Source organism: Talpa europaea (assembly GCF_964194135.1).
Source record: "Talpa europaea genome assembly, chromosome: 9".
Classification (NCBI taxonomy): domain Eukaryota; kingdom Metazoa; phylum Chordata; class Mammalia; order Eulipotyphla; family Talpidae; genus Talpa; species Talpa europaea.
In genome coordinates, this window is record NC_140076.1 from 113,749,244 (window position 1) to 113,767,203 (window position 17,960).

The window sequence follows — 17,960 nt, forward strand, 5'->3', positions numbered from 1 at the left end:
CACCAAAGTCATAAATAGTCCTTTACTGCAGAGAATGTGACGAGTTTACTGATTTCAGTACATCATTAATTTAAAAAACAGAATCAATCCCCAATTTTCTATGAACAAATTGCATGTATTTTGGATGTTCCACCTGCCCCAGGAGTCACCCAGCTACAAAGTCCTCCGCAAGATGGTGAGAAGGGAGAATCCCAGCTCCCATGCTGGGAACCGGCAGTGTCTCCCCACACGGCCCCTGAGGCCAGCGGACACCCACAGAGGAAGCACTCAGCGGCCCCGCCAAGTGGCCAGCTGGACGCCAGAGGAGTCCAAATGCTGTACTTGGCATTTTGTTGACACGGAGGTGTCAAGCCTTCAGCTAGCTGGCCAGTCCCTGCGCTAAGATCTTCTACCTTGCACACCTGAAAGAACGTTTGTAGAAACGGGTCCCTTGAGTGAGAAGCACGCGTGTGAAGTGAGCTCTCGTGGAAAGGCAGCAGGCCTGCAAACGCAGAGACGCAAACAAGACCGAAGCGATGGAAGCCACGGCCTCCGGCAGCGGCCGGGTTGAGGTGCACGGGGTGATGTCACCCCTTTGCCTCTCTTCCCCCTTGAACAGTTGGCAAAGTGCAACTTTGCGCCATTGGGCATTTTCTTCCCTGAAATGTATCGGTTACAGTTCCCACAGAAGCCAGCTACGCATTTCCTTGTGGGTGGATGTGTAAAACGACCATAACAAAACATTGTCTATTTCCTCATTTTGATTAAAAGGAAAGAAGAAAAGCTGAAGTGCACTTACATAAGTGACAGTGCAATAGGGACACACCTATCTGGGGACGCAGTTCAGGCTCTGCTTAGAGCTGAGGTGACAACGCTTTACGAGAGAGGGTAAAAGCATGCTGTCTGCTCTTGAGAACACCGGGGAAACCTCAAGGAACGGCAATATCACTTCAGGCCACGCAAGAACTAAGACTTGAGACATTGAAAACAGCTGAGGAAAAATTCCAAGAAACAGACGTCAGAGCACACAAAGGCGTGGAAGCGAACATGACTTTGTGGGCCTGCTGACCGCGCACGTGGAGCCGTGATGGCTTCGGCTGAGTCTGTCGTATTTCCTGCTCCTGTCACTCTGGATCCACCTTCTCTCTTGGACACCACCAGGACCCTGCAGGCACTGCCCAGCTTTAAGCAAGGCTGACTGACCCTGACCGGGTGGGGAAGAACCCCCCACTGCTGCGGCATGCCCTCAAGCTCTGACACAGCTGATCAAACAGAAAAGGAAGGAATCCTTCCTTAGCATGGGGGACAGATTTCCCAACGGGGGCAGGCGCTATGGAGGAAACAAGAGCTGCCCTAGAAGTCAGAACCTCACCATCCCATCTAGAGGAGACATTATTCTCCTCTGAATTACCAGCCCTCCAGCTTATCAGAGCGCAAAAAAGACGGTGTTTATAAAAGACGCTTATAAAACTGGAAGGTGCTCTTCATTATTTTATGCAAAATTCCCAGCCCACAGCTGTGTGAAACAGAACATCCTCACCATCGAGCCCAGAAAGGATAATCCACTCGCTCTCCCCCAGCTCCCCAGCCTGCCCTGGCACAGAAATCCGGCACAGGCCACTGCACATGCCTGATTAGACAAGCTTTCCCGACGCTGGAACCAACTGCTTCCAGCATTTCAAACCTGATTCCAGGAAGGTTCGGGGGGAAGAGACAGAAACCAGTAGGCCCATCAAGCAGACACACTCCTTAGGGGAGAGTTCGCCAACCTTAAAATCCTGAATAATTTCTTTCCTGAGAGAGATGCGAGGTGCAAGGGGGTGTCACCTTGCACGCAGCCACGCGACAAACTTGGAGCAGTGCTCCCGTCTGCTCCTCCGGGGACCCTTAGTCTCTCCTGGGGATAGAGTGGGGCCTAAGGGGAGTCGCCAGGAGGAGAAACTGAAACAAGGAGCTGCAGGTGTAAGTGTCCCAGGCTACTTCTCCCAAAGGGGGACTCAACCACGAGGCTAGTGCTTACATTTTGGGGACCCCCGTACTTGCGTGACTATTCTGTGCCCAGAACCATGCAGTTAAGCGTGCTGTTCCCGCCACGTGTTCTTGTTACTCCTATTGTGTAAATAAGGGGGCTGAGCCTTAGACAGCAGCGGGCCCAGGGTTAAGAATTCGAGCCACAGACAGCTGTTCCCAGAACTCACCACAAAGTAGTGCGACTCCTCACAATGGAATTTTGAAGCTTAAGTGATTTTCAATTTACACTAATCTTCATTTACAGGTGAGGTATTGTTAAGAGTAAAAAATGTAAGTCAGTCGAGGACACAAAAATATGACTAAATCCAAAGTTACATTATCTGTGGGCTACAGGATTCCACCAAGCAGACAATGGCAGTATTATAAGGAAGAGGTACGTGAACTCTGGGGTCAGGCAAGAAGGTGCCGGCTGCTGGCTGGCACCACTAACTGGACGGACGGTGGCTGGTGACCGGCCCTCCCCTTTCAGCAAACAGCGCTACTGTGAGGACTACAGGACACAGGTGAATTACTTTGGCCCCAAGTACCTGTGACATAAAAAACCCACAAGACAGGAAAGCTATCGCTGCTGCTTAAAAGCCCCATGAGGGAAGACATGTTGTCCTTTTTGTTCATTTTATTGACAAGGGGCTTGCCTTGGTTTAACTTCATGGAAATGCTCCCAGTTTCTCCAAAGTGACATTCACGTGTCTGCACATTCATTACAGCTCAGCGGCGCGGTCCTTAGCATGCACCCCATCTTTTTACTGTAAGTGGCCTCAGCTGCATTTTTGGAAAGGTTTAAGTTACTGGAAAATATTTCAAGTGTTTTAAGGGTATTTTAGTTAACATATGCACCACTTACATTTTCTGTAAACAGTGTGCTTACACATAATTATAAATATCTCAGACTATGAAAGAAAACCTTTCATAGCACTCCCACAACTGAAAAAACAAACTCTTTGAAATAATTATAGAGGGGGCAAGAGGGAGTGGTAGGTAGAAGGCAGTTTACTAAATCTGCAAAATAAAATTTGGAGTTTTGTCTGAAAACAAAACAAGAAGCCTGACAACCATTTGCTCGAGGCTGCCAGCGCTTCAAAATAAGCACGCTGTCATGGGAAACAAATGTGAAAATATGAACCCTTTTCTAAGAAAGAAACTCCACCAGTCCTGACTAATCCAGTTCTGAATCACTAATGACACCAGTCCTGCTGGGCTGTCCTAACCACTACAAAGACGTCCAGAGGGACAGGCAGGGGCTCACAAGCAAATGTTTTCTCTGATGTCACGGATGCTTTCAGTATGGCCACACCTCTCCCCCCTCCCGCCCCTACTGTTCCCTTTCCAGATCTCAAAAGGCTGGGGGTAAACACATGGACTCGTCACCTGAGTGGTGAATGTGACGAGCACTGCACCAGAAAACAAGAGCTTGAACTAACTTGGCCCTGAGCTCTTCGGCTGCTTCCTTGGGTTTGGTTTCCTCGTCTAGAAAACAAGGACGGAGTAGTGGGTGGCTCCCGTCTATGAACCCAAGACTGAATTTTCTATTGACGGCCTGATAGAGTTGAGTAAGTACTTTTATAGCTAACTAAAACATCAACTGTCTGGTTCGGGCTAGAATTCCACGTGGTGACACAGGACAGCACGTGATGGTGTTTGCCATATTGGAGGAATCTGGGGGAACAATGATGGACCTTGATATTGTCCTCAAAGTTTCCCTCAGAAAAATCAGTTTCTGTACTAAGCAGACATTTAACCACACACATCTGGTTAATAATGAATGGAGATATGTGATACCTGGTAATGCAATTTGTGTAACAGACAAAATTTCTCCGAACTGGGAGCATATCCTGTTAAGGGGGCAGACTTAAAGATAAAGGCACTAAACATAAGATCATAGGAAACCAGGGGATACGTGCATGCTGCAAAGGGGACACTCCTGTTGTCTCACTAAGGGTCAGATTCATTCATTCACTTTTGACTAAAGTTAGGGCAACCAAAAAAGCCCCAGCTGAAACATGAAACACCACCACCAATAACTACGATTTAAGCTCTCTCCTATGTGTCCAAGGCTGTACTATGAATTTAACACTTATTAACTTAAATAGTCTTCATAACGACCCTATCAATTACATATTCCTTTAGTCTTCGTTTTATAAGTAACGAAACTGAGGCATGGTGGACCTAAGAAACTTGCCCGAGAACATAGGGCCAGCACATTTAAAACCAAGCTGGTCAGTAGCCCCACCCTCTCTCCACATAAGCCAGTAACTGCCTCTCATAGAGAACTCTCTAGAAATAGAGATATAGGCATGTCCTCCAACGAAGACCTCAAGAGTGGGGCCTCCCTGGTGGCGCAAGGGGTTAAGACACAACCTATGAAGCAATCTGCAGTCACTGCAGCACGAGTTCGATCCCTGGCCAGGAAGCAAGCCACATGGCGCAGCAGACCTCTCCTGTCTCACCCACTGCTCCCCTCAGCAGTGTATTTCAGTCAATCTGCCTGTTCTGCTCCCCACTCTGTCTCTGGTGAATCCTCCCACCCACCCCCCCACACCTCAGGCCTGTACCCCAGTTCTTGTATGCATAAATAAATAAATCCTTAAAAAAATAAGAGCTGGGCCACTGCTCCTGAGAACAGCCTAACTCTGTGGTTCCTTGTTGGCTTAAAGACTCACCCTTCATGGGAACTACTCTCCTTTCAACCCAAACTCAATTTGCTTTCCATGGTGACAGAAATCAACTGCTGTCAGACGAGGGTCACCAATGCACCACCAGCTCATGTCCATTATTTCTTATTTATTCAGAAGACACAGGAGACTGCAAACAGTTGACCTCTCATTCAAAGAACTGATCATCTCCTGAAGTAAGATGCATGTACAACTTCCATGTGCGGCGTGGTAGAACGAGGAGGGCCACAGGGACAGTCCTGGCTCTGAATCCCAGCCCTGCCGCCGACTGACCACACTGCCCAGAGCACGTCTCGTTCACCCCCTCGCAGCTCCTGGGGTTGTCATGAGGTGTGACTGCATGAACACACAGAAAGCGGGGTGGGCAGCAGAGCCAGCAGAGGTGCAAGTCCCAACCCCACCCCTCCTCACCAACCATCTCCCCCAACAGCGAGTGCTATAAACTTCCTCGGCTCTCACATGAGTAAAGACTGTCCACCCTAAGAGACAGCGGGTGAATTAAATGAGGGGAATAAATGTAAAATCCCCAGCAGAATGACAGAATGACAACACAACAAATTAAAAAAAAAAAAAAAAAAAGCTGAGGTTTAAAAAGTCAAACCACAGTTTAAGTTTATCTCAGGCTAAACAACGGTATATGAGCCACTAACCCCTCTGAGGCTCAGTTTCCGCCAGTTTTGTAGGGATTAGAGGAGGCACTTGTGTAAGAGGGTTCTATAAACTCTACGTGGCTACGTAAGTGACAGAGTCGTTTTATGAAAACAGGTTTTATGTTCATTGTATTGACTCGTCCTTCCAAACTCTAGCTTCATCTTTAAAATGGAGAAACCGAAGTGGAGCCATTTGCAGCCAGAGAGGGAAGTTTGATGGAACAGAGAACAGAGCAGCACAGAGACAGGACTGGGCCAAAATGACTGCAAACCATGACAAAGCAGAAAATAAGCTTCCAAAGAGAAAAATGAGCCTGAACACCATCAACCCATGGTCTGGGCCTAAGAATTCTCTGACCTCCCTCCAGAGACGGTGTCAGCCCGCAGTAAGAGAAGGAGTTTCCCGATCAAATCTCTGCCCATCCATAAAGTAATCTGGTGGGAGGGACACACAAAGAAAGACAATGGACATAAACTGGACTCTCTCTCTGTCACCTTTAAAAAAAAAAAAAATCAGTCCTTCAGAGGGGTTTCTTCTCTGGTTGGTTAAAAATGTCTTAGTTCCCTGGGTTTCCTGAAGCTACATGGGGTGATAGCTGGTGAACAGCCAGCCGGTAAATTCTAAGGACACTGAAGGAGCATTCCCGTTGCCAGAAATCACTCTGACTCAAACACTTAAAACCTGCAGGGCTGTGGCACAGGGCGGTTCAGCTGGAGCCCTGCATGTCAAAAGCAGCAGGGTGCCTTCAGAACAGGCAAGCTTGGGGGGAAAGCAATCTACTCTTCTTTATTGCAACATTCTTCAGCAGCTCTGATCTCCTACCCACTGTGCTCACATCACTGCACCAGGGCAGGGGGAGGCTGCAGGAGAAATGGAAAAAACAGGTGGTGGCCATGGGGGGCCAGAACAACAGGTTGATTCAGTCAGTTCAGGCCAAAACTAATCAATTTGGTGAAAGGAAAAGGGGAGGGAATCTTAGTCATCCCGTTCTCGGACCAAACTGGCTGAGTGGTCACTGCACAGGCTCATCAAATAGGCCAAAAGGTCAGATGCTCCGGCCCTGGCCCTGCCTGTCGGGATGCGACACACTTTAGGAGTCTGGGATCCAGAAGGACAGGACAGGAGATTGCCAGCTGTCCATCAACATCCAGGTTTCGCTCCAGAATTATATACCGACTTCCCTCCAGTATCTTTTTATAAAATATTCAAGTGAGTGGACACTTGCTACACGCATACAACTGGCAGGTGGTTGATGCATGAGACAGTCCAATTAGAACTTCAGAGAAGCTACAGAAAACACGTATTAGCAGATCCAGAGAAAACCGACCAGGCTCATGTGAAATCAAAGGATAAAAAAACAGCTTCTCAAATAATCGCTATCTGAGATGCATACTGGTAGCAATTTGCTATGACTGTATATAATTTAGCCCGTGCATCCATTTTGCAACATACTAAGAACTTTTTCAAATTGGTCACCAAAAAAAAAAAAAATGAACATTTTCTGTAAAAGACACAATTTTTTGTAAAAGACAACAAATAAATGAGGAAAAGTGGGCCCCCCACCGCTGGCCAGATGAAAACACATTCACCTTCACCGTGAGGAGGGAAGTAAGGCAACGAGAGGTAGCGCTTACCACTTGCCAAATTAGTAAGGAGTCTTAAAAATAGAAGCTAGTTCTCCATTTGGCGATGGGTTGGTCAGAAAAGGAACCCAGTGAGGAAGGCAAGCCCAGGTCTTTCTTAGGCAGCCTGGCCAGGACCCTGCAGCACCCCAGTCCTACGCGGCACTGTGGGAGTCTCCATGGCGTCTCCTGCAGACCCCCCAAAACCAAGTGGGGTGGGATATGGGCGTTCTCCGTAGGAATGGTTAAAGGCTCATGGACCACAAAGAAATAAAATTTCAGGCGACTGGAACTAGACCTGAATCCTGCCTTTCCTAAGCTGGAGCGCTCAGGGGCTGTCGTCCTGGACAGACGACATCTGTGCTTTCTTGTGTGTACGAAGGTAGAGGATTCCTCACATTGAAGACGGCAGCTGATTTTTCTCACCAGAGATGGTTTACAGAATCAGCTTGCAAAAATGGAGAAGTCAGCAAGAGTTAAATATTTTTTCCCTATCGGTCTTAGATGTCTATTTTGCCAGACTGCAGACTCGTGAGGGATAACTTCCTCGTCCTTAATGCCTGGCCCAGGAGAGTCAAAAAAAAAAACTGAAGTGAATTAAAATCTCCATTTTCTTTTTAAATTCCTGGAAAATGGCAACCATTTTAATGGCTTCATCTCACTAGGAATCAAAGAACGGAACATGAAAATAACACGGAGATAACCATTTCACTGGCATCAAGGGGTCCAAAGGAAAACAAAACAAACACCGTCACACATGCACAGTTTGCTGGGTCTGGAGCAAGCGGCTCTCCCATTTGCTGGGGAGACCGACATTTGTGTCATTACTTTGGAGGGCAGTTTGGCAACATTTAGCTTCTCTGAGGAGGCTTATACCCCAACAGTCCCTCATGTCCACAGGCATCTCGGCACAAGGACACAAAGCTCACGTGTATAAACCTGGACCGCCTGTCTATGACCAGAATGGATAAATGGTGGCATATTGGTAATATTCTCCTATTAAAACTAACTAGTACAAAGATGTTACTGACTTGACTTGTATGGTGAAAACAATAATTTTTTTTTAAATGGCCAAGTGATGTGTGTTGCGTGAGAATTCGTCGTTTTCAAACATGCGAAACAAGTCCGACATACAGGCAGTCACTGGAAAAGGAAAAGCTCATGCGAGAATGAGCAACGCAGCACATGCCTGGGTGACCTCTGAGGGGTGGGAGTGGGGGAGAAGAAAGTGGGACCGAGGCCCACGCAGGTGCTTCAGTGAAAAAACCTCAACTGTAAGAGAGGTTTGGGTTTAGGAAAGCTGAGGGACAGTTAGTGTCCGCACATGTGTGAGATGCCTGATATTTAACCGTAAAAACTAACATTTAAAAAATAAATAAATAAAAACAAGGGTTGATAATGGTTGGGAAAACGGACACTCCCAGATTCTGCTGATGAAGCACAGGTGGGCGGGTTTAACGCCATGGAAGGGGGCGGAGGTGAGGACTGAGAGCCACACGCTCTGATATAATCATTTATTTCCAGTTTATTTTAAAGAAATCAACATCACTACCAAGATTTGCATACAAGAACGTTCATCACAGCATTTTTCATATTGATGAAAATCATAAACTAAGAGGAGATGTCAGTTTACTCATTTTTCAATTTATTTTTGTGTGGAAGAGCTGGGATACAGGTCATGGGTGCAGAGGGTAAGAGGATTCACTAGGGACAGAGTGGGGAGCAGAACAGGCAGACTGACTGAAATACACTGCTGAGGGGAGCAGCGGGTGAGACAGGAGAGGTCTGCTGAGCCATGTGGGTAGCTCCCTGGCTGGGGATTGATCTCTGGCCCTAGGGCTGACAGTGCTGAGAATTAACCCCAAAGCCACCAAGGAAGGCCCTAGATGTCAGTTTAAATTTAAAAAGTGATAGATCCTTAACAAAGAACAGTGTGCAGTCTTTAAAATCGCATTTTTAAAGATTATTTACATATGTGGGGAAGTGTTCAGAGTATTTCAAGTGATGCAGAAACAGATGAAAACACTACGTATGTTAAAATCAAAACTACTGTAATAGCGTCAGGGAAAAACCTAAAATGTGTCAAATTGTTAACAATGAGTTTTGGTTGTAGGCGAGAGGATTATTTTTACTGTTCGGTTTTCCTGTTTTTATTTTAAAATTCTGTTTTCCTACTTACAAAAGTCACTCTCTTTGCCACAGTAATTTCTCTTCTGGAAATCTAACTTAATGAAAATATCCTATAAAGGAATATTTCTTTCTGTAAGATTATAAGTACCATTTATGCAGCCATAAAAAAGTAGTGAAAGCAACAAAACACACAACTAAACCCAAGAAGAGGAGTCCAAACATTAAACCTGTTAAAATAATGTTTAAGCGTTAAAATTCAATTTATGAAAAATGCTTAAAAATATGAAAAATATTTATATCCACCAAAGAAAGACCTAGCTTTAAATGTTACAGTGTTTGTTTTCCGGTACATTTTCCTTAAAACCCTTAAAAAGTATATGTCACAGGAACTAGATATATTATTCTTACTTTAAATAGCAACATGAATAGCAAAGACTAGCATGATTCACAAGAGAGTTTTTTCCCCAATAATCCTCATTAAGGTTAGAAAGTGCTGTAAGTGTTTTTATAGGGGCCTCCCCAGTGGCCTTGGGGTTAAGTCTCAGCACTATCACCCCTGGAGCCTGAGTTCGATCCCTGGCCAGGGAGCTACCCCCATGGCGCAGCAGACCTCTCCTGACTCGCCCGCTGCTCCCCTCAGCAGTGTGTTTCCGTCAATCTGCCTGTTCTGCTCCCCACTCTGTCTCTGGTGAGTCCTCTCACCCCACCCCCACCTCTGGCCTGTACCCCAGCTCTTCTCTGCAAATATAAATAAAATCAAATCTTAAAAAGGTTGTAATAAAGTAAATGCCCTCAATGCTTCCAATTAAAGAAGATCTAGTAAATGAAGCAAATTTCACAGCAAAGAAAAATATAATAAAAAGTAATGACGGACATCTACATGTCCTCAAACCTCAGTGAGTCTGGGCAGTTTCTGGACAAACAAAAGCTCAGAAAGGCAGAGAATTAAACAGACGTGCAGCTTACCACACTTCCCGTGCAGGGACGTTAACACATTAGCACTACTTAGTTTTGTGACTGTTCCTATTTGGAAACTCAAGAGGCTACCCTAGTGGTGGTAGGGAGGGGGTCTGGGAAACGCTGACAACCTTCCCCATCAGGCCCTGACCAGTTAAAGTTGGCTGCTTAGCCTTTGAGACTTAAAAGCTTTCCAGAATCCCTTCACAAAAGGGAGATGAAAACTGAGAGAGATGAAAAAGAGGCGAACAACAACAATGTGAAAATGCACCTGTTTCTGAACAAGGTGGTAGCACGCCGTAGACTGTAACCACAGCTTCTGGTACAACACCATTCCTCCACAAAACTGTACTTTAAAGGGATGTTATTTGTCAAAAGGCAACATATTATTAAGGAGACAATATCTGACTCCCATCCAAACATCATCATCATCATGCTTTCCTTACCTCACAAAACACACACATGCTTTCTTCACATGAATATAAATATAGACGAGGGTGGGGAACTAACTCTTAACCCAGAAACAGGTTCGACAGCACCTGGAGCTCCAGCCTGCCTGTGTGAGGCAACGAGGCCTCCTTGGCACGACGTCTACCTGATGTATTCAAAGCCTGGAGTCACTGCCTGGATGCCAGCGCCCTCCTGAGAGAACTCACCCCAGACCAGAAACTGCCCTGGGCTGGCAGCCTCTGGGGAAGGGGCTTCAGCAGTGGGACAGAGCCCGGGGCCCTGACGGCCTGCTCAGAAGATGGGGGCGCGCCAGGGTTCAAGAGCAGCAAGGAGCACTAGGATGACCCCCAAGGACTTGTCTAATCACATCTCGTGAAGCCGAAGCTCCGTGGAGCTGGTAGAACAGGGTTTTGCCAAGACAAGCAGGAGAGGGTGAGGGAGATGTTGGAGTGATTAATCTATCCACCCCAGGCGGCCACGCCGGGTGTGTCCCCACACCTCAGGCCCTGCCCGGCTGTGAGGAGCGCTTCCTTCAGCTGCTGCCTCTGAGAACGAGCTCGTCCAGAGAAGATGCTTCCACCTTCACTTGTCCTAGATCAGGGCTGGCATCCAGGACTGAGAGCACAGCCCTCTCTCTCACCACAAACCCACTGAGAGACATAATAGACACCACAGCATGGGCCAAACTTATGTTTGCACCCACCAGACAAAGGGGTCTTTGTGTTCTGCCCGAGTCAAGTTTTGGTATTTCTAAATTACAGCAGGGGAAGAGGAGGACAGCGGATGAGCCCAGCAGGAGAGAGCCGGGGGTCACTGTCCCCCGGGGCTGGAGCCTGTTCCCCTAGACCCTACAGCTCTCAGCCGCTGCACCTGCAGGAAACTGTCCAGGGAGCACAGGTAAGGCACTTAATGACTGTCATTACAGCCCGATTTTGTGCTTACCTGTCCTGTCTCCATGATGATGTCAGCTTCCCAGGGGCAGCACCCCATCTTGTATCTGGGTAATGATCCCCAGGCATCTGAGAGTACCCTGTCCTGTCCTCCTAACCATGTGGTGCTAGGGGAAACACAGACATCAAGGGCAGCACCACCCCACACCCCACAGCCTCCCTAACACGCCACCAAGACAGCAGAACCACAGAGATGATGGGCTCAGAGCTGACAACAGTGGGGCCGGGGGGCGACACCAGAGCTAGGCAGAGACTGACTCCGCGTCAAACAAGTCAACAGAATAACCGCTCCACTTTCTCACTCTGCACTGTGGTTCTGTCACCCTCTCCTTGGCTCTACTCTAAGATCACACCAGAGTCCCCTTAAAAAGGAGAGGAGAGAACAGATGAAGCCTCCAGCCACCCGCGCCCCCTCACCCCGCGCCGCCAAGAGCAACAGCCCCTCGGATCTGGAGCCACTTCCCATCCCATCATGGAATGTCGAGGAACATTGCCGGCTCTTTGCAGACACCTCTGCTTCTCTCAAGAAGTCCTTGATTCCTCCTTTATTCTTCCTTTCCTGTTCTGTAGAAGCCGACACCCCAAAAGCAGAACTATCAGAAGTGAATGATGTTGCATCTTCTGGCACATGTGCGGGGAATCCCTGACACTGGATACGGCTGGACAGACCTCTGCAAAGGCAGAGCCATTCACAGGCGCGGAGGACAGGAGTCCTTAGAGCAACACCTACACATTCTGGCATCTCAGGAAACATCCCAATGAAAGGACAGAGTCTTCCGGCAAAGCCCCCCACTAGCACCCCAAACCCCCCTCCCACAGCAGTCCTCATTCTTTGAAGAGACTACACTATGGGTTTTTTTAAATACAAAATAAATTGCACTAGCCTTAAGGGGATGCCAGAGCAAGTGCCATGCCCCTAGAGAGGGAGGCATCCAGCGGGCTGCAGTCCCTTTCAAGAAGGAGAGAATAACCACAGGTCCCGGGCAGAGCACCCTCTCTCACTCCATCAAAGAACAAACAAACAAGCGAGCAAACAGAAAACCCTTGGCTCCTCCAGATCCAGGCTGCGGGGATTCCAAAACTCCCCCAGTGGAAGAATCATCTGGCGATTTCCTAAATATACAAATTCCCAGACACTCTTTCAGTCAGACCCACTGAATCAGAATCTCAAGAGAACGCCCCGGATGTTCTGAAGAGGAGGGAGATTAAGGATCGCTGCTCCACAGACTCTTCCCTCCCGCTGGTGCCCAGTGAGCAAGGAAGCCTGAAACCAGGGCCAGGATGCTAACGGAGCAATCACCCAACGGGCAGCCCCATGCTCCCCACATGGCTTTGCTCCTTGGTTATGGGGGGGCAGGTGTCGGGCCCTTTGGGTCCCCTCACCCACACGGGGCTCAGGACTCTATGAGAATAATTCCTGTGAAGATCCATCCTGAGGAAGCATTTAAGAGTTGACTATAAAAGAGGTGGGAATCAAAGGTGAGGAAGGGCAGGGAGTTACCTCTCCCCAGGGTGGCCCAGCAGACAAGGCGGTGCACCCGCTGCCCAGGCTGGCAGGAGGGGGTCAGGCCTAGCGTCAGCTGGACAGAAGGACTACATGGATTTTAAAGTTGCTGCCAAGACTGAAGGCCTCATCGTTTCTCTTCAAAGAGAAAGGCGCAGAGTGCCACAGCCCTGACTCACCGCCGGCCTCTCCTCTCCGGCCGTCCCAAAGGTAAAGTGCACAGAGAGGGAGCTGCAGGTGCTGTGCCCAAGATCCGCCAAGGTGTGCTGGGCATGTGCCAGGCCGGCTTTGTAGGCCAAGGAAGGCATCTGTGTGGCACGCCCCTGCCCCCAAAATGCCAACCTTACGCAGGCAGAGAGAACTTACACGCCTCACAGTTCTCTCCAAAGCCTGCCTGTCATGCTTCACCTTTAAAGTTTTGTCAGTGGGAGCGTTTTCCAGGAACTTGCTTGTGGAAAAAGATACTTTACTAAGTGTGCATTTCTTCTGACTCTAATAAAATTTGCAATCTCCAGTTAATGCTGAAATAAAAATCTCAAAAAAAAACCCATGTAAGCAAACACAAACTCAACCCTCATTTTAGAAATACTGTTCCATTGGTTCCAGAATGACCAACTGACAAAGAGGTGCACCCATGCTGAGCAAAATATCAGAAACAGCGGCCTAATAACATAAAAATACAGGAAGCAGTAGAAATAACTCAAAGGAAAAGCAAGCGGGTGGGGATGCCAGCGCCTTTGAGGTTAAATTCCAAAGTCAAAGCGACCTTTATGAATGCAGAAGTGATCAGAGAGAGACAGAGGCCAGGCACACACATTTATATACGAAGCAATTCAAAACGGCAAGTTGAAAGGAAACATCTGGGGAAGGAAAAAAATGGTTTTTCCCCAAATGGAAGGTAAGCAATGACTCTTGCAAATACTATTTTTTAAAAACTGCCTTGGAGGACCACAGTAGTCCAGAATAAGAAAATGACTAAACGCAATTGTTCATGTGAGAAATACTGATGCAAGATAGAAAGGTAGGGGCGGAGCACTAGAACACATAAATGAAAAGGGGCAATTTTTAATAGGTATTAGCTATTAAAATATTAAAATATTTAATAGGAATTAGCTACAATTTTTTTAAAGAGATGAATAACAAAAGCCAAAAGCACATGAGAATGTTCTAAGTGTTTTTGTGGACGGGAGCTCATTTGTACAAAAGATGGAAGTGGTACGGAGAAGGGGTGGGGTACCAGGCTCTCAGCACATCGTCCTACGTTGTGGGTGAGGTACCTGGGCTGAGAGTCTAGTATCAACCCTGAAATCAGCTCACTGCCTGTGGACCAAGGGCCTGGCGGAGCGGACCGCCAGAACGGTGGCCGCCTGCAAGGTCACAGACCTAGCGACAGGTGTGGAGAATTCTGGGCTTCTGGCTCCTAGTCCTGGTAGCCTCCTAGTCCCACTGCACACCTGGCAGACCAAAGTAAGGAGAAGAGTAGAACAAGAGAAAACCTTTCAGTTTCAAGTAATTTTAATCAAAGGGGAAGAGGAGAGGTGAATTCAGAAAGGATGACAGGATTTTAAAATCAATGGGAAGCAAGATGGACCCCACGTACATACCTGAAAGCAGAATAATGAATTACCAGTGGGTTCCAACCAGGATACTGTACCAGAATCACCTGTAAGCCCTGGAAAATAGACAGTTTCTCCCATCTCCAGTATCAGAACCCTGGGGGTCAAGTTCCAGAAGCATTCGTGGAGCTCCGGTCTAGCCCAGTGGACAGGTAAGGAGGCGGCCCACGGGAATGGCATCGGAGAGTGGGAACTAGATGGATGCAAATTCTGTGGGTAAAGCAGAATTTCTGTGGGTGTGATATTTTTAAAATGTATTGTAAGGCTGCTCGGAAGCATCCAAGCATATCCCACTGAATTTAAACATTTTCTAAAGCCCTGAAGTCAGCAACTGCGCTTCAGGTGAACCAAAGTCACTCCTCTGTGCCAACAAGTCTCCAGAAGACTTAACGGAGTGGGACAGGGGCAGAGAGGCCAAGGAGATGTGTGCAAAAACACTAGAAAAAGAGAGGGGACTAGACAGTAACTCTCCTTCCTCCTTCTCCCACCCCTGAAAAAAAGAATATAGAAAGAAGAAAGAGAAAAGGAAAATAGTTTCATGGTAAATTTCATCTCCATCGAAAAGAAAAAAACAAATGTTCTATGATTTTTTAAAATGAAATCACCTGAGAAATTTTCTAGCGGGCAGTAAAACCAAGGCGTTGCTTCCCACTGCAAAACAAGGAGTAAGCGGTGGTCTGGCGACTGTTTAGACAGCGAGGCAATGGGCTGACAGCTCCTTGCCTTAGGAGCTCAGTGATGTTTAAATTAACACCTGGCCACAAGCCAAGTACAGGAACACTCAAAATTGTGGAAGGATGTATTATAATTGGTATCTCCGCAAAGCAAAAATGATAACAGACTAAGAGGATCCAAGAAGTGGTTACAGCGAGACTCAGAAGATTTAAGATTTATACCAAGAAACAGGCCTTTTCATCCCTCTACTGCATCAGTGTAGATCCCAAGAACACCTGCCTATAGTCAAACTATCTAAATCCTGTCCTTGGAGTTAAGGAACACGCAACCTGTCCACTGAAAGCCGACGGTGGCACCAACACCTCCCCAGTGTAAGAGGACATCCTCCTGTGTCCCAGCATGAAAAGAACCCCGTGTCAGAGTAACCCCAGGGTGACATCAGCCTTACCATTTTACACAATTCTGCAAATCACTGTGGTCCTTTATTACTCCCCAGGCGCTCTAACTTAGGTTGCTCCTTGAGCTTCACTTCACAGGGGAGGTGACCCCAGAAGGCGAAGATGACCGTATTTACGAAAACAAGTTAACGGCAGGCCAAGCACCGCAAGCCTCAGAGCAGCCCACCGTGCATACCCCTCTCTACCCGAAATCCACGTGCACACTCAAGGTTCCGCGCAAAGGAAAATAAAGACAAAAAATACGGCTGGGTATGTTTTGTTAAACGCTTCTTGAAACAACAGTCCTGGTTCATCACCACACCGCCTCCCGGTCCGCTTCGGGAATTGTCGGGCAGCGAGAGGGTGGCAGGAGTCTGAACCTCCCCAGGAGGAGAGGGTGGTGGTGAACCACCCAGCGCTGTGATAAATAATCTGGTTCCCCTTTAAACATCTGGGACTGGCATGCTGACCGCCAGCGAACAATGAACAAAGAGCAACTTTTTCTGCAGCCACTATCTTCTTCACATTTTCTTTGCAAAAAGATACAGCTCATATACACTTTAAGGTTTCTCTGCTTTGGTTTGGGAAAGGGAAAGAGAAAAATCTTCCTCCAGGACAGGTGAGGCAAAGTAGGGGCCTCTTGCAGGTCTGCAAACTCGCACATCCCACTGGAAGCAGAGTCGAGGGAGAGCAAAATAGACTCTGCCTTGAAAGGACCTTCTGCATGCCTTTTGACTGCCATGGCTTTAATATACATTCTCTTAATTAATCCTATTAACTGGGCCATTTCATTCCCATTTTATTGCTGCGTTCACGCAGCAGAGCTGGATTTGAACCCAGGATTCCAGAGCAGGGCCCCCAAGACCAAGCGTTGCCAGCGCACAGCGTGAAGAAATGTGGAGTCCCAGCGTGTGGGTGGCACGGGGAGGATTTGATTTCCTTCCCCTGGTCCAACCATGTTCAGAAGGACTTTTGCGAATACCCAACCATAAAGAGGCTTTCCAAAAGGGCACTTTGAATGAACGTATCCACTTTTCCCCACCCCGCCCCGACCCCACCCCCCAGCCCCTTGCCAAAGGAGCAGCCCAGGCCGCTGCCAGGTTGGAGGAGTTGGTGATCGTCACACCACATTCCTGGGGCTGGTCACAGACTTTGAAACTGCGCCAGGGTTCCGAGCTGCGCGCCTCGGAAAGAATAACAGCAGTTGAGATGTTTAAATCATGTGGCCCAGCATGCAGCCACACCAGTTCTCCTGCTCTGCTGCCTCCACCTTCCAGAGACGCGAGCAAACACCCCGGATTCCTGGGCACCCGGGCTTCCGAGGGTCCGAACCGGGGCGCACGGCAACCCCCGCGCGCATCCCCACCCGCCCACCCGCCCGGGCGCGCGGCCCCCCCGGGCGCAGCTCAGCGCGGCGGGCGGCGAAGGTGCCAGCGCCGGGCTGGGGGCCTGCGCGCCCCCCGACGCCCCGGGCCCCCCGACTCCCCGGGGCCCCCCGCGTCTGGCGTTCCTCCGCTCGGCCCCTCCGGGGTCCAGGGCGCCAGGGCTCGCGCCCCGCAGCCCGCCCCGCGCAGTGGCGACCCCAGAAACGCGGAACCCGACGGGCCACCCCGCCCCGCTCCCCAGGCGCCCGGGAGGAGCTCGCGAGCCCCGCGGGGCGCCCGCCCCGTCGGGCGAGGAGGCGCGTGTGGGGGCGCGGGCCGAGGGGGCGGGGGCGCGCCCGCGCGCAGGGAGGGGGCGCGCCCCGGGAGGGGACCCGGAGTGCGCCCCCACTTTCTGGGATCCGGGGGCCGACGGCGGGCCGGGTTCGCGGGGAGGGGGCGGGGGGGCGCGCGCCGGGTACTCACCACGCGCGGGGCCCGCGCGGCACAGCCAGAGCGCCAGCAGCGCGCACAGCCGCGCGGGGCGCAGCGCGGGCATCTTCTCGGGGGCCTCCTCCGCGGCCGCGGCTGCTGCCTGCGCAGATCCACATGGGGAGGGGGTCCCGCCAAGGAGCCCCCCCTTTCTCCGCGCCCGCCCGCCCGCCGCGCCCGCCGCCGGCCGCCTCGCGCGCCTGGGAACTCGGGCTCCGGCGCCGCACGCCCCGCGCCCCGCGATCGCCGCTCCCGGCGCAGCCGCCGCCGCCCGAAGTTTGCCTGAAACTTTCTCGGGTGCGCGGCGCGCGTGTCCTTCCGCCGGCGCCGCCTCCGCCAGGCCCCGCCCCGTCGCCGCACCCCGGGGCTTCCCGCAGGAAGAAGCGCCGGCGCCGCGCGGAGGGATCCGGGCGCCGCCCCCGCCGGCCCCGCG

General features: G+C 49.7%; 1 protein-coding gene across 2 annotated transcripts in view; it reads right to left on the bottom strand.

The window, feature by feature from the left end:
• NOTCH2 (notch receptor 2) overlaps positions 1-17,594 on the bottom strand; it is a gene marked incomplete at its 5' end in the record, with an annotated part of 133,175 nt that extends 115,581 nt beyond the window's left edge. For both annotated transcript variants that reach the window (XM_084243111.1, XM_084243110.1), the window contains one exon: positions 17,522-17,594. In XM_084243111.1, coding sequence (XP_084099237.1) covers positions 17,522-17,594 — 73 coding nt within the window. The remainder of the gene's footprint in view (positions 1-17,521) is intronic.
• Between the last annotated feature and the right edge of the window lie 366 nt (positions 17,595-17,960).